General features: G+C 51.7%; 1 protein-coding gene across 3 annotated transcripts in view; it reads right to left on the bottom strand.

Moving 5' to 3' along the window:
• Positions 1-3,607: 3,607 nt before the first annotated feature.
• FAM193A (family with sequence similarity 193 member A) overlaps positions 3,608-16,613 on the bottom strand; it is a 148,195-nt gene continuing 135,189 nt past the window's right edge. For all 3 annotated transcript variants that reach the window (XM_043906007.1, XM_043906006.1, XM_043906005.1), the window contains 2 exons: positions 13,241-13,322; positions 3,608-4,188 (listed from right to left, as the gene is read on the bottom strand). In XM_043906007.1, the coding sequence (XP_043761942.1) occupies positions 4,095-4,188; positions 13,241-13,322 (176 nt within the window). In that variant the 3' untranslated portion in view covers positions 3,608-4,094. The remainder of the gene's footprint in view (positions 4,189-13,240; positions 13,323-16,613) is intronic.

Below are 16,613 nucleotides of genomic sequence, written 5' to 3'. Positions count from 1 at the left end.
TGTCCAGTTCTAACTGTTGCTTCTTGACCTGCATACAGATTTCTCAGGAAGGAGGTAAGATGGTCTGTTATTCCCAACTCTTGAAGAATGATCCACACAGTCAAAGGCTTTTGCAAAGTCAATGAAGCAGGTGTTTTTCTGGAACTCTCTTGCTTTTTCTATGATACAGTGGATGTTGGCAATTTGATCTCTGGTCCCTCTGCCTTTTCTAAATCCAGCTTGAACATCTGGAAGTTCTCGATTCATGTGTGCTGAGGCCTAGCTTGAAGAATTTTGAGCATTACCTTGCTAGCGTGTGAGATGAGCACAATTGTGTGGTAGTTTGAATATTCTTTGGCACTGCCCTTCTGTGGGATTAGGATGAAAACTTGGAAAACCACTGGGCCATTCAGATACGACCTTAAAAAAACATCCCTTATGATTGTATTATTGGAGGTGACAAACAGATTCAAGGGATTAGATCTGGCAGACGGTGCCTGAGGAACCATGGACGGAGGTCCCTAACACTGTACAGGTGTTGGTGACCACAACCGTCCCCGAGAGAGAAACGCAGAAGGGAGAGTGGCGTCTCAGGAGGCCTTACAAAGAGCCGAGAAAGAGAGGTGAAAGGCAAAGGAGAAAAGGAAAGGTACAGTCATCTGAATGCAGAGTTCCAAAGCATAGCAAGGAGGTAAGAAAGCCTTCCTCATTGACCAATGCAAAGAAATAGAGGAAAACCATAGAATGGGAAAGACTAGAGATCTCTCTAAGAAAATCAGAGATACCAAGGGAACATTTCATACAAAGATGGGTACAATAAAGGACAGAAACCGTATGGACCTAACAGAAGCAGAAGGGATTAAGAAGAGGTGGTGATAACACACAGAACTGTACAAAAAAGATCTTCATGACCCAGATAACCACGGAGGTGTGATCACTCACCTATAACCAGACATCCTGGAGTCCAAAGTCAAGTGGCTTCAGAAGCATCACTACAAACAAAGCTAGTGGAGGTGATGGAATTCCAGCTGAGCTACTTCAAACCCTGAAAGACGATGCTGTGAAAGCGCTGCACTCAACATGCCAGCCAATTGGAAAACGCAGCAGTGGCCACAGGACTGGAAAAGGTCAGTTTTCATTTCTCGTAGTTTCTATTTATTTGTCATTGAGTCCACAGGTATTCCCTTCCAGAGTTTCTAATCAGCTGTTACTTGTATCCTGGGTATTGTTCATTTCAGACACTGTTTTTCTCCCTTTGGATTTGGATCTTTTTTTGCAGCTTCCAGCTCTTCATCTCGTTCACACTTTCCTTTATGTGTTTGAGCAGTCATGAGATTTTAACAGATGTTCTAAGGTTCTTGTCCGCAGACTCGCCATCTTTGGCTCCGATTCTCTTGCTTGTTTGATGTTTCTTCTGCTCATGGCTCACAGTCCCTCCTTGGCACGGCCTGGGCCCTGACACTTTGAGCTGTGCTTCGTCACGCGGGACGGTGTTCAGTGTGGGCGGGCTGTCTGCCGGCCGGCAGTGAGGTTAACACTCAGGCCCGCTCTGCTCCTTCTAAGGCTTGTGCCCAGACTTAGGTTCCATCCAGGGGCAGCTCAGACCCCGCGGGGGACTCCACGCATGGCCTGTGTGTCCCCTGGTCTCCGCCCTGGGTGGTGCAAACTCCCCCAGGGCTCATGGGATTTACACCTCTGCAGCCCCCTCCTGTCTGGGAGCTCCAGGCCCCCCACCCAGTGCCGGCCCGGAAGCTGCCTCCAGGCAGGAAGCGGGGGCCCTTCCCTCAGGAAACACAGCTCTGCGCCGCTCTCCCTGCCCAGACAGCGTCCGGAGTCACAGCCCCGGCTCAGCGCGCTCAGCCCGCGGCCAACACTGCGTGGCGCCCACCTGCCTGCCCCGTGCCCACCCTCCCCTGCCACGCGTCCCGCTTGGAGAGCGAGGCCTCCAGAGCTCAGACCGTTCGGAGCTTCTTCCCGGTCTGCACGGCTGTTTCCCCCAGCGCTGAATGAACAGGAGCAGTGCCTGCCTGTGATCGTGAAGATGAAGCAGAAGTCACCTCCATCCTGTCGTTCTCTGCGATGACTTAGACGTTTGGTGTTGAAGACAGGAAAACAGTATGAACTGTGCAGTGTTTTCGTCTCCTTAAAAAAAGAACGCATTAATGAAATTGAGAACTGCCACATTTTGGTTTAACGCGATGAGTATGTAGGCCGCAGGTTTCAATAAAGGCCCACTTTGCTGTTTCTCTTCCAGCCACAGTCACTTTGCTTTGTCTACAGATCACTTACTTACCCCTGTAGCCGGCAGGAAGCCCTCCGAGGCTGAGCAGTGACCTTGCTGGGCACACGTGGGGCTCCCTCCGCGGGCCTGGGCCCTGTGCCCCCAGCTGTAACTGCGGTGACCAGGAGAGGACCCAGCCTCACCCTGGGGCCTCAGCCTCCTGGGGCCTGAATCCACCCTCTTTCTCGTTCCCGAGACGCCCCCTTGAGGGACGAGGAATACTAGGGGTGGTCCTGCGGGTCAGCTGGCTTCCAGGAGACGGGACAGCGTCCAGGTGGATGGGGGCCAGGAGGCCGAGACGTGCAAGGGACCAGAACCGCCCGGCGGAGCGGGTGTGGGAGGTGGGGGGCACCCAGGGAACAGGGGGCACAGGCTGGTCTGAGCCCGAGTGGATGCCGGCTCCGCCCCGTCCGGCCTGGTGGGGGTCCAGGGACACAGTGGGGTCTGTGCCTCTCTGAGGACCCCAGCCGTGGTCACGGCTCAGCCTGCTTCTCCCTTTGTTGGACCATTCGATGCCCAGAAAAGCCCAGCCTGCCACTCGACCAAACCCCCCGCCTGCTGCCCTCGCCTGCTCCCCGCAACTGCCGGCCCCTCCTGGACCCGGCCCCCAGTCAGGGCCGCCCCAGCAGCAGAGCCATGCAGGCCCCTCCCCGGCCCCGGCCGCCCTCGCCTCACCCCCGGCCTGGTCTGGGGCTCAGACCATGGTCCCGTCTGCACGGCCCGTGAGGGGGAGGCCTCCCATGGTGACCACGGCCCCGCCCGCCTCCTCAGCCCACTCCCTGGGCGCCCCGGGGGTTGTCAGACACCGCCAGGGCCGGTCCCCCTACCTCGCCAGCGAAGAGCCAGACCGAGGCGGGCTCTTACCCTGTCCCCTCCCTCAGGGATGCGTGTGGAAGCCGCTTCCCCCGGGGCCGGAGCAGCAGGAGCTACAGAGTGCGCTAGGGGGTGAGGGAAGCCCGGCCGCGAGCAGACAGCAACTCCCCCAGCTTCCTGCTGATGGGGCTCAAGGAAGGGCCACTGGGACTCCTCACTGCACCGGGGCCTGGGCCGCTCACCTGCGCCCCGTTAGACGTTTACAGTCTCCGTCGCTGTGTCAGAGCCCCACCCCCCGGCCGCGGGGAAGCCCACATCCGTCTGCTGTGCCCCCCGCCCTCCTCCTCCACCCCCTGAGCTCCCGCACTCACCGCAGCCCCCTGATAGCGCCGGGGGGCTGGCCGGGCGGTGCTGGCCCGTGGAGGCACGGGCCCGGCTGGCGGGAGGGCAGGAGGATACCGGCGCTGTGACGGCACGGGCGCCCCCGCTCCCCCGCTGACCCCCGACCCCGGCACAAAGCAACCAGACCAGGTCTCCTGCTGTACTAATGTATTCCATCTTTCAAAAAGAAAGACATGATTTTAATATTACTTAACAATATGTTAAAAAAGTAGCCAGGCAGGCTCCGTGTTAATACAGTTGTACACTCTACAGACTTCATGGTGTGAGTACTGGTGGGTGTTTGCTCGGAACGGTCTCGTTCTGCGGGGGTCTTACACAAGCTGGCTACAAGTCGGGGGTCAGACACGGACGCGCGACGTGTACACTCTGGACAGTGGACTGTGGAGGACGGCGGGCCCGCCGCCCGGGCCCTCGGGCGGACACGGGCGGAGCTCAGCGGAGACCCCCAGGGGCAGGTGGCAGGACAGGGCGAGACGCAGAGGGCCGGCGGCGCGGGGGCGGCTCATCCGGCCGGCTCACGCACACACAACACGCACGCGAGCTCACAGCGCGGCCGAGCAGCAGGTTCTCGTCGGAGGGGCCGGGCCGGCCACCGCGCGGCCTCCTCCAGCATCCTCGTTCAGTGGGCAGCAAAGGTGGCTTTTTTCAAGCTGAAATTGGACCAGTTGATGGACAGTCTCTGTCGGGTCTGCCTGGCAGAATCCAAACAGAACCTGGAAGACAAGAAGCCGCACAGTCATGGCGGGGACCGGAACACCTCCGCCGCTGGGGGGGACGGTCCCCTTCGGGACACCGGCCAGAGCCCCGGACACCCCTGCGGTTCCATGTCCTTTTCCTCTCGGTCCTCAGGGAAAGTGCCCAGCCTGGCCCGGCTCTGCCACGGCCCCCAGCCTGCCCTCCCTTACCCACGAGTCACGAGGGTGTGACGGGAGACACAGCACTGCACCCCGCCCCACGCCCTCGGGGCCGCTCCGAGCAGCCCGGTGCCCCGGGCCCCCAGGCAGTGACGGCCAAGTTCTGCACTCAACGAGAGAAAGGATATTTTCTTTCAAAAGCCTTTGCATCACTTCTGAAACGCTCTCCCTTCCCACACTGATGAGGTAGCAGAAATCTGAATTAAAGCAGAAAATGGTACAGCTGTCCCCTGTCCAGCAGGGGCAGCGTTTCCGCCTCATCTGAGGTTAATCTCGGAGCTGCGGCCCAGAGGGCCAGCCTGCCCCTGGGCAAAGGGCTGCACCATCTCCCAGAACCCAAACCCCGAGTCCAGTGAGGCCGCCTTTTAGAGCTTCTGGAAGCTTCCACCTCTGCTGCCTCCCCCAGCACGCGTGTGCCCCACCTTCACACGCAGCCTAGGGCACTCGGCGGCTCCAGGCCTGAACCCAAGCAAGGCTCAGGGGCACTGCAGCAGCGGGCCCACCTCCTCCCCCGACACCACCTCCCTCAGGCGTGGCCCACGCGTCACGCAGGCACGCCCACGTGTGTGTGTGACACCCATGTGCAACCATCATGTAAAAGCCTGGGCACCCAGCCCCGGGCAAGAAACCCCGCACGGCCAACCCTGGGCGCGGGGCTGAGCCCCGGGCGCAGCCAGCCCAGCCTGGTCACCACAGGCCCTCACGGTTCTCTGTAGGGTCGGGACCTCGCAGGCGTCCTCAGGGGCTGGGGCTGACCCGCACACACAGGCGTGCGGCGCCTCTCCACTCGGCCTCATCCCTTGCCACCGTGTGTGCGGTCCTGCCGCGAGGCTGCACCGCGCTGGGCGGACAGGGCCCTAGAGGGCGCTCCTGGGACACGGCGGGGCTGGGGGCGGGATCCTGGGGGCACAGGATTGGCTGTTACAAGCTCAGTGGATCCGCCAACCTCTTTTCCATGGGGGCACCTGATGCTCCGCTCCTTGCCCGCGGCGGGGCTGGGCCCCGGCCACTCCCAGGGCCAGCTGGTTGAGGCCCCCACGGGGAACCAGTCACAAGCTTTCTGGGACATCGACTGCTTCGTCTGCCCACCTGTGAAGAGGTCTGTCTGTTCGTTAACACACTGCAATGCTTACACATCTTGACACGAATCCTGTGATACGCTGGCTGCAATACTGTTCTCTCATTTTCTTATTAAAAAGCAAGTTGTTGACTTTAGTGTACCTTAACTTATCAATCTTTTATTTTATGGTTGGTGTGTCTAAGAAGGGCTTCCCTGGTGACTCAGATGGTGAAGAATCTGCCTGCAATGCAGGAGACCTGGGTTCAATCCCTGGGTCGGGAAGATCCCTGGAGGAAGAAATGGCTATTCCAGTGTTCTGGCCTGGAGAATTCCCATGGACAGAGGAGCCTGGAGGGCTACAGTCCACGGGGTCACAGAGAGTCGGACACGACTGAGCGACTAAGCCCAGCACATGACATAAAGAATAAAGACAGAGCGAATACCACGGGTCAGCAGCCAGGCCGGGGCCCCTGCCTCACCTCGGAAGGAATCACTAATCTGGCTTTTTACGCTGATCACCTCCGTGCCTTTCTTTACAGTCCTAACACCTGTGTATGCACCCCTGAACAAGACACTTCATTTCTAAAAACAGACTTCGCCGAGGGGTGCTGACGTGCGATAAACCGCAGGTAGTGTCTGGGAAACGATCCCACCAGTGAAGACGCAGGGCGTGTCCACGACGCCCCCATGTCTCCTGGCCGCCCTGGCCCCAGGCCAACCAACAGCTGCTGTCTGTCTCCCCAAGTCACCCCGGTTCCCTGGACCTCACTGCAGTGGGGCCCTGGCGCGCCCTGGGCCTGGCCTCCGCGGACCATCCATGTGCCCGGCAGTAGCCCCTGGGCGGAGGGAGCAGCGCCTGTCTGTCCACTCGTCTGCGTGGACCTCGGGGTCGCTCCCATGCTGGGGCTACAATAGGATGTGCAGGAACGGCCAGGAGCACCCTCTCTCTCCCGTGAGCTTCTGGGGAGACCCCTGGAGAGGAGCTGCTGGACTGAATGGCAGGCGCCTTCAACAATGGACTTCAGTCTGCCTGACTTTAAGTTCCCATGAACAGTATCATCGTGCACATTCTTGCGTGCTGGGTCTCGTCTGACACTCAGCGTGTGAGGCGTGTCCACGGTGCACACGGCTGGGCTCTGTCCCTCTCTGCTGCTGTAACATTCCTCCTCGCGCTGTATCGTAGCTCCATCCCCACATGTTCCAGAAACACTGTGCTGAATTCCACAGAACCCTTCTTGGGTTTTAAATCTACAGATAAACTTGGGGATGCTCAGCGGCTTAAGGTGCCAACTCCCCTACAAAGGCACACAGGGTCTCTGTGACCTGGGTCTTCAAGGGTCTTCTGTGGCCTCCACGCCTCCTGATTCATGGACACGGCACAGACGTGGGCGCTGTGACGGATGCTGTCTGTATTCAAAGCTCGTTTCTGAATTACTGACGGTGGAGAGAAGAGTAACTGACCTCGGCACCCTCATCCTACAGCCGACTCCTGCTGCACTGCGCCGCGTGCTCTGAAACTTCCCATCGAGACCATCAGCCCGCTCTAAGTGAAACCCTGCTTCCTCCCTTCAGATCTCAGGCCCGTCTCCCGTCCTGTCCCTCTGCCTGTCCAAACCCACCGTGCCCGCGGGACACGTGCAACGGCGGGCTTTGCTCCACACGTGCTTCCACACTCCTCCCGCTTTGGAAGATGCTCCACCTACGTTTCTCTCTCTTCTGGTGAATTCCTTTTTTCAGGCTAAAGATATTTCCTTCCACTGCTTACTGGTTGTCTTCTTTTTAAATTGATTTTAAATGGGTGCGAGGATCTTAGCAAAGGTTTTGTCTGAACCCACTGAAATGATCACATGGCTCTTCTTTCATATATTAATGTAGCAAAAAACATTTCCTAATAGTAATTCAATCCTGGAATAAGCCAGTTTGGTAACATGCCGCTTTTTAAAAACATACTGTTGTTATTTGAAATGTGAGTATCTTGATGATTTTCACGTCTAACATTCATGAGAGAAACAAATCTGCGACTTTTCATTTTTTTCTGTTATCAGTTTTAGCAGGTTTTGGTATCAATATTGCATTTCTTTCGTAACTTGAAGTGGGGGGACTTCCCTGGAGGTCAAGCAGTTAACACTCTGCCCTTCCACTGCTGGGCGTGTAGGTCTGATCCCTGGTCAGGGACTTAGATCCCACATGCTGTGGGGCACAGCTAAACAAATAAATAAAAAGGTAAAAAACAAACCAAACAAACAGAAACACAAATTGGGGTGCATGCTCCTTGCTGTCTCATTGCAGTCCTCTGGTAGAATCTGTGAGACCGAACCATCTTTCTTTGAAAGTCCTGGAGAACTCACGGTAAAACTCTCAGAACACGGTTTTCTCACGGGGAAGACGTGGAACTACTGCTTCAGGCTAATAGTTATTGGACCACTCAGGCTATTTTTTTATTGAGTTAATTTGTGTTTTCTTTAAATTTTAAAATGAATTATTGTACACTGATCCCGCCTCTGGCATTGTGGCCTCCTTTTCACTTACATGTCCACAAAATCAGAGAAGCTCTTCATGTTACAGAGAATTTCAAACACACACAAGAGTGGAACAGAGTGCCATCACCCAGCTTGGATGACCATCAACAACCTACTTCTTCTCTAATCTAATTAGGATATTTTGAGGTGTCTTTTGGCTATTTTTCTTGACTAGTCTCTCAAAGGTTTATTTAATGTTTCCAAAGACTCAAATTTTGGCTTTGCTGATCTCTGGTTCCTATTTCATTATTTCTCTTGTGTATTACCTCCTTTGTTTCACTTTCTTTGAGTTTATTCTATTGTTGTTTTTCCAATTTCTCAAATGAAATTGGTAACTCACTAATGTTCAGGTTTTTACTACCCAACTCCAGCATTTAAGGCTTCAGTGGAAGTGCTCTCAAGAGCAAACCTTTTAAGTTTTCTTGGAGTGCTGTTTTTTACAATGTTTGTTTTCTGCGGCACACCAAAGTGACTCCCTCACGCCTGTGTGTCTTTGCGTCTTCTCTCCCGCGTGGCTGATCACAGGACGCCGCACAGCTCCCTGTGCCTTAGGAGGGCCCTGCTGCTCACCCACCCCGCGTGGAGCAGTCTGCACCCCCTCGCCCCACACTCCCGCCCCACCCAGGCCGACCAGCAGTTTGCTCTCGTGTCTGTGCTTCTGTTTTTGTCTCACAGACAGGTTCACTTGTGTCACGCTTCAGACTCTACACGTAACATCATATGATGCTTGTCTTTGTCTGGCTGACTCACTCAGTAGGATACTCTCTAGGTCCATCCATGTTGCTGCGAATGGCACTGTTTCAGTTTTTTTAAGGCTGCTTAATATTCCTTCGTGTCTGACTCTTTCTGACCCCACGGACTGCAGCACGCCAGGCCTCCCTGTCCATCATCAACTCCCGGAGCCTACTCAAACTCATGTCCATTGAGTCGGTGATGCCATCCAACCATCTCATCCTCTGTCGTCCCCTTCTCCTCCTGCCTTCCATCTTTCTTAGCATCAGAATCGTTTCAAATGAGTCAGTTCTTTCCATCAGGTGGCCCATCAGGAGTTTCAGCTTCAGCATCAGTCCTTCCAATGAATATTCAGGACTGATTCCTTTAGGATGGACTGGCTGGATCTCCTCGCTATCGAAGGGACTCTCAAGAATCTTCTCCAACACCACAGCTCAAAAGCATCAATTCTTTGGCGCTCAGCTTTCTTTAGAGTCCAGCTCTCACATCCATACATGACTACTGGAAAAATCATAGCTTTGACTAGATGGGCCTTTGTCAGTAAAATAATGTCTCTGCTTTTAAAATATGCTGTCTAGGTTGGTCATAACTTTTCTTCCAAGGAGCAAGTGTCTTTTAATTTCATGGCTGCAGTCCCTGTCTGCAGTGATTTTGGAGCCCCCCAAGATAAAGTCTCTCACTGTTTCCACTGTTTCCCTGTCTATTTGCCATGAGGTGATGGGACCAGATGCCATGATCTCAGTTTTCTGAATGCTGAGCTCTAAGCCAATGTTATCACTCTCCTCTTTCACTTTCATCAAGAGGCTCTTTAGTTCTTCACTTTCTGCCCTAAGTGTGGTGTCATCTGCATATCTGAGGTTATTGACTTTTCTCCTGGCAATCTTGATTCCACATTGTGCTTCATCCAGTCCAGCATTTCTCATGATGTACTCTGCATAGAAGTTAAATAAGCAGGGTGACAGTATACAGCCTTGATGCACTCCTTTCCTGATTTGGAACCAGTCTGTTGTTCCATGTCCAGTTCTAACTGTTGCTTCCTGACCTGCATACAGGTTTCTCAAGAGGCAGGTCACGTGGTCTGGTATTCTCATCTCTTCAAGGATTTTCCACAGTTTATTGTGATCCACACAGTCAAAGGCTTTGGCATAATCAATAAAGCAGAAGTAGATGTTTTTCTGGAACTCTCTTGCTTTTTCCATGATCCAACAGATGTTGGCAATTTGATCTCTGGTTCCTCTGCCTTTTCTAAATCCAGCTTGAACATCCCAAAGTTCACGGTTCATATACTGTTGAAGCCTGGCTTGGAGAATTTTGAGCATTACTTTGGTAGCATGTGAGATGAGTGCAATTGTGCGGTAGTTTGAACATTCTTTGGCATTGCCTTTCTTTGGGACTGGAATGAAAACTGACCTTTTCCAGTCCTGTGGCACTGCTGAGTTTTCCAAATTTGCTGGCATGCTGAATGCAACACTTTCACAGCATCATCTTTAGGACCTGAAACAGCTCAGCTTGTATTCCATCACCTCCACTAGCTTTGTTTATTGTGATGCTTCCTAAGGCCCACCTGACTTTGCATTCCAGGATGTTTGGTTTGAGGTGAGTGATCACACCGTCATGGTTATCTGGGTTGTGAAGATCTTTTTTGTACAATTCTTCTGTGTATTCTTGCCACCTCTTCTTAGTATCTTCTGCTTGTTAGGTCCATACGCTTTCTGTCCTTTATTGGGCCCATTTATTGTGTCTAATTCTCTCTAAAGCCCAAATTGCTTTTTGTATCTTGAGGCTGTTTCATTAAACACGTAGGTTTGAAATTCCTGTTTCTTCCTAACAAATGGAACATTTTATCATTAGGCAGCAAACTTCAACTATCCCTTGTGTTAAAATACATGTCATCTGAGAATAACACAGCTGTGACAGCTGTCTGTCTGTCTCTGTATCTCCACCTCTCTTTTCTAAGAAGACGGTTTTCTTCACTTTTTTTCACACCGGCTCTTCGTGGCTGTGCCGGCTGCTCTCTGTTGCCAGGCGGGCTGCTCCTCGCGGCGACGCCCCTTGCTGGGGAGCCTGGGCTCAGGCTGCTGCGGGGCTTGGGCTGAGCTGCCCTCTGCAGGCAGTATCTCCCCAGTCCAGGGGCGAACGCGCGTCTCCTGCACTGGCAGGCGGGTTCTTCACCACTGAGCCACCGGGAAGACCCCCAGCCTCTCTTTCCGTTACAGTTCAGGTTATTTTCCTGTATACAGCATGTGTATGTATTTATGTGTATATACATTAAAAAAATTTAACACAGTCTGACAAACTATATTCTTTCTGCCTACTGCCTATGATGGTTATTGAGACAACTGGACTTCTATCATCTTTTTAAAATCTGTCTATTGTACTTTCTCTACACTTGTTTCTCTTTTTGAGTTTTGACTTTTTTTTCCCTCCTACTGATTAGCAGTTTATACATTTTATTTCTATTATTTTAACGTTTGCTCTTAAAATTGTGTCCTGCCCATTTAGGTTCAGTCTGAATGGTAACTATCCTAACAATAAGAAAGGGGTTGAGGATACTCAGTTCTGATTACGTAACATTGAGCAGACATGCTGATGCTCAGTGCTGGGGTTCCTTTAAGTATAACGTCAGTTAGACATTTACCAAGATTTACCAGCAAGTTTTTTCATCCTTGCCCGTGTATATCAGACTAACCTCCTGAGCTCAATTTCCTTTTTTTTGTGCCATGCTGTACGGCTCGCAGGATCTGAGTTCCCTGGCGGGCATGAACCATGCCCCCTGCAGCGCAAGCACAGGCGTGATCACCAGCGGACTGCCGGGGAATTCCCAATTTCCTTTTTTTATGTATATAATTTCACAGCAGATTCCTTTTAAACAGGTCTCTTTTCAGCATGCTCCTACATCTTTCTTTATTATGGGAAAGAATAATTTTTATGGGATTCATAATTATAGACTGACAATCTTTTCTGAATACTAAATATTGCTCCATGGTCTCTGGTTTCAAATGCCATGTAGAGGAATGGATTTTCGTTTGTTAATCCTATTGGTATATGTTGGGTTTCTGATTCTGTAGATTCGTATTTCCCATTAGTTCTGCAAAATCCTCATCTCTTTAAATCCTGCTTTTCCATGGTCTCTCCATTTCCCCTCAGAGGGGCTTCAGTTAGACGCATGCTGGACTGAGCCCCTCTTGGTCTCCTGATGCTTCTTCCCCATTTTCTATTTTCCTTACCTCTCGGTGCATTCCAGTGTACCTTCCAGTTTATCAATTCCCTCTTCAGCAGCATCGAATCTATCACCTATCTATTGAGACCTTGATTTTAACAACTCTGTTTTCCACTTCTAGATTTTTATTGTTTTTCCTAAGTCCTGAGTGCTTGACAATCTTTGTTTATAGTAAGTCATCTGTGATTATAAGCTGTGTAAATCCCGCAGGTCCACCGTGGGGAAACTTTCCTCCGAAGTGTCACCGACATGCAAGAAATGCCCTATTCCATTCCCTGCCCTCCAGAACCCAGCTTCAGGGCAAACTGTGTAAGAATTGAATAATTAGCTATAGCTTCTTTTGGACTTTGTATAAACACATTCATATCATCTGAGAATGCCAATTCCAATTCTTCATTTGAATCCTTATCCCTTTTTTCTTTTTTATATCTGAAGAAATAAAACTTGTGATAGAGCTATCCTTATTAAAATTGTTATTTTAATATCAAAGAATAGCTTTTAATGTTTCACCATTAAGTGTAACATTTACTATATTTTCTGGATACCCTGTATCATGTTAAGGATATGCCCTTCTATCCTAGTAAAGAGTTTTTATTATGAATGCTTAACTTTAGCAAATGCTTTAGCATCTTCTAAGATTTAAAACACACACACACACGCACATTATATAATAAACATATATAATTTCCAGAAACATTCAGAATTTTATATCTCAAATATGAGTTAATGACATTGGAAACTGCTTTTTTGAGTGTATGTGTGTGTGTTTTTTCTGAAACAGAATTATAGAACTGCTAAGTAAAGAACAAAGCACTTTAAAGAAAAAAATTCTTGCTGTAACTCACATAATAGACAAAATATTACTGAAATTATGACAAACATTATTAAACATGTCTGAATATCAGGAAAATGGAATAAATTATCCAAAATGTTACTTTTCACCTTAAGAGCAGGCGCTATCCCTGTTCCAACACCAGCACAGATACAGGTCAGTGGGAAGAGCTGTGAGAACAGAGTCATGGCCCACGGTCCCCGGGGACGCTGCAGGCGAGGACCGTGAGAGGCAGCGTGATGCCACAAACCCAGCCTCACACACTCGGGGAAGGCAGCAGTGACTGTGAGGGCAAGGCGGCTAGTGCGCGGGCACGGGGCGTGGGTGGGACCTGCACAGAAGGCCTCACAAGCTAGGACACGGCAGAGTGGCCAGGCTGCGGGGCCCGCTGACACGACTTCTGCCCGAGACTACTGGCAGTGCTCTGGGAGGGGCATGCACAGCACCACGGAACCACTGTTTCTTCAGACACCAGGCCTAACATTTACCTTTTGAAATATTCCACTTCCCTCTCAGTCTCATCCATATCCACACTGTCTAGGTCGATATCTTTAGGCAGAAAAACATCATCTGCAAAGTGAAAGAAAAAAGGTAAGTCAACTAAATAGCAGGCCATCTTACCAGAACAGAACAAAGCAATTTGGTTTTACTTCAACCACTTCACAAACTAACCACCTTTTCCAGGATGAGATTTTGCAAAGGGCCAGAGGTGGGCGGCTATCGCTCGGGCGCCTGGGAACACGGCACAGTGGGATGAGCCGACTCCTGTGGACTGAAGGCCCTGCAGCGGCGGCGCAGGGGGAGAGCCCTGGAGAGGCCCCCGCTTCCCGTCCCGGGTCCCCGCTGGAGGGGCAGGGGCAGGGCTGCCAGCAGACATGCGGCACATCTGCGCCCTGGACCCGGCCTCTGGAGGAACCCGGCTCTCCCGGGCCTTCGGTTCATTCAAGCACCCTCCAGAGACTTTATCATCGGCCTTGAGGCTGTCCCGACCGAAGAGCAAGGCTGTCTTTCAGTCTGCAGGTGAGGGGCCCTCTTTGGAGACAGGTTACAGCAGGCAGCCTGGGCACCTCTGGGGGCTGTAACTCTCTCCTCTGCTTTGCCCCCCGGCCGGGGCCTGCAGGACGCGGTGTGCTTCCTGTGAGCTCAGGTGCCTGGAGTGCAGACCTGCGCACTGCGGGGGGTGGGGTGGGGGGCAGTGGTGCCCGCGCACCCCCAGGCTCCACCCAGGAGCGTGCAGACCACCGCTGCTGCTCTGTTAAAGGCCACTCTCCATCCTGTCCCCACCTTGGCAAGGGACAACTTTTTGGCACCTTCCATAGAGACTCTTTCCTCCTCTCACTGGGCATTTGCACAGGAGTGTGACAGAATATACGCCGCAACGGAGTTACAGTAGCGGAGCCGCGGCTTAGCTGCACAGCAGCTGCCCACGGCTCTGAAGGGTCCCAGCGGCAGACGGGGGCCGTCACACCCACCCGCCACAGCAACGCTGCCCCCAGGACCGGCAGGACCACAGCCCCCGGCCCAGAGCTCACTGCCCGGGTCCTTCCCGGAAGCCCCGTCCCCCCAGGCTTCTGCCACAGCTGGACACCAGCAGCACCACCCACCCCCGCCCCCGCCGGGCCGCCCCACTCCTCCACTCGCGCTCCTCACGCTCGCGGCCCCCCGGTCAGCAGGCTGGGCACGCTCCCCGTCGACAGCCAGGGAAGCCTGTGCGCCGTCGCGGCTGCCTCGTGCCCCGCCCCCCCCCCCCCCCCCCCCCCACCCCCCGACCTGCACACCGCGCCCCTCCCAGAGCTGCGCCCCGCTCTTCAGGCCTCCCGTGCACACCTCCCAGCAGCACTGCCGGGCCCACCTGCTCGGCGGACACTGACACGCCAGGAGAGACGCAGTGAGCCAGGAGGGTTTACACGAGTCACGAAAACAACGTCTCGGAAGGCCCAACTGCAAGCCGTTCCATAAATATGATAGTTCTAGAAGAAGAGCAGCTTCAACCACAAAAGCAAACACAACAGGAGGCACGTCTGCTGGGGATGCTGCCACTATAAAGTGATTTCTGATACTCTTTTCTGATTAGAACTGATAACCAGGGTCAAAAATCATGGCATAAGGAAAAAAATAGGATGGAACTATAGCCAGATTCAGCATTAGAGAGACATTTTTTGCACAAATAAGCTGTATTAACCAGAGTGGAGAGAAAGCTGACTGAGGACTCACTCCAGGCCTGACTGGCTGCTCACTGTGCAGACCACAGAAACTGCTTGCTTCTCCGGATCGCGGGGCACTCACCCCGGCCCCGATGGGAGGACATGTGCCCAGGATCTCTGCAGGAGGCGGGCACCCGCTGCACGCACTCACGTGCAGACCTACAAGCACCAAGCGCTCTGACAACAGAGCCGCTGAAAAATGGCACAAGAAGGACGGCAAAGTCGGGAGCGGAGAGAAGGGGCTCAGCGTGCGGCTGCCCCCAGCAGTGAACAGGACCAGGGCCCCACCAGGAGCAGGGAGGGGGCCTGGAGGGGCGGGGGCGGGGGCACAGGGCCACAGGTGTTCCGAAACAGCGACATTTAGGGGAAAAAGCAGCAAAGCGAACACGTCACCTGGAAGGAGAACACAAACAGGAAACAGGTCTAATCATCACAGTGATGTCACGGAAAGGGGCGGACTCACCTGCGACAGGTAAGACTGTCAACACGGCTCACACAGCAGACTCGGCTGTCTAAGCTGTGTACAAGGGAAGGACCTAAAACCACGCGGCTCAGAAAGGCCAGAAACGAAGCATGACAAAGGTGCCCACCAGGCAAACAGAAGTCAGGCCGAGAGCAAGAAGCACAGCAAAAAGGAGAGCTTTCATAATAAAAGCCACAATTCAGTAAGAAATCATTAGGAATGTGTACCAAGTAACACAGAAACCACCTTTGTAAAACAAAACTACACGAAAAATAAAAACCTCAGTAATAAATAACAGAATATGGGTTAAGAGGACAAAAGCCAAGGAAAGTATGGAAGACTCAAAAATAAACATAATTCAAAAATATATCATGGATATAAACATGTACTTACATATAGTTTTATACCATGAAAACAGAGAAAATATACTTTTATCTCAAATGCACACAAAACAATTGCAAAAACTAGTCACAAACATAATACCAGTAATTTAAAATTACCAGTAATTAAAAGTAGAAATAAATAAACAACACTCTCAAATCACAGAGTTCAAAACCTAGAAATTATTACTATGAGAGGTTTTCCCATCTGGAAATCTAAAAGCTACCTATTAAAGTACTGGGTGAAAGGGGGGGAAAAAACTACATGGAAATTACTGAATTTCTAAAAAAGAAACCAAGTGGAAACATTATCAGATATTATGAGATATACTTAAAGGGAAAGTTCAGAGAAAAGATTTTCAGAGAAAAATTCAAAATGTTACTTTGATCAACAAAATTGAAAGAATGAAACGAAATGAACTCAATTACCAGGTAAAAAAGTTGTAAAGAACAATGAAGTGTAACAAAAAAAAGCACGGGGGGGGGGGGGGGGGGAGATAAAAATGGAAACTAATGCAGCAGAGCAAAGAATAAAAATGTACCTAATTACTAAATCAAGAGCCTTTTTAAAAAAAAAACACATTATACAGATAAACTATTAAATTTAATAGAGTCAAACAGAATAGGGAGAAAGGACGCACAAACGTGCAAAAGAGGAAATGATGAGAGGAAAACCACCACTGAGAGAAAGTTTTTAAGAAGGTGCTTTGGGGACGTCCATGGTGGTCCACTGGTGAAGAACCCACCTTCCAATGCAGTGGATGCAGGTCCAAGTCCTGGTCGGGGAACTAACATCCCACGTGCCTTGGGGAAA

This window comes from Cervus elaphus, chromosome 6, assembly GCF_910594005.1.
Source record: "Cervus elaphus chromosome 6, mCerEla1.1, whole genome shotgun sequence".
In the NCBI taxonomy this organism is placed as follows: domain Eukaryota; kingdom Metazoa; phylum Chordata; class Mammalia; order Artiodactyla; family Cervidae; genus Cervus; species Cervus elaphus.
The sequence above is the reverse complement of the archived record's forward strand: the minus strand, read 5'-3'. Positions and strand labels throughout refer to the sequence as shown.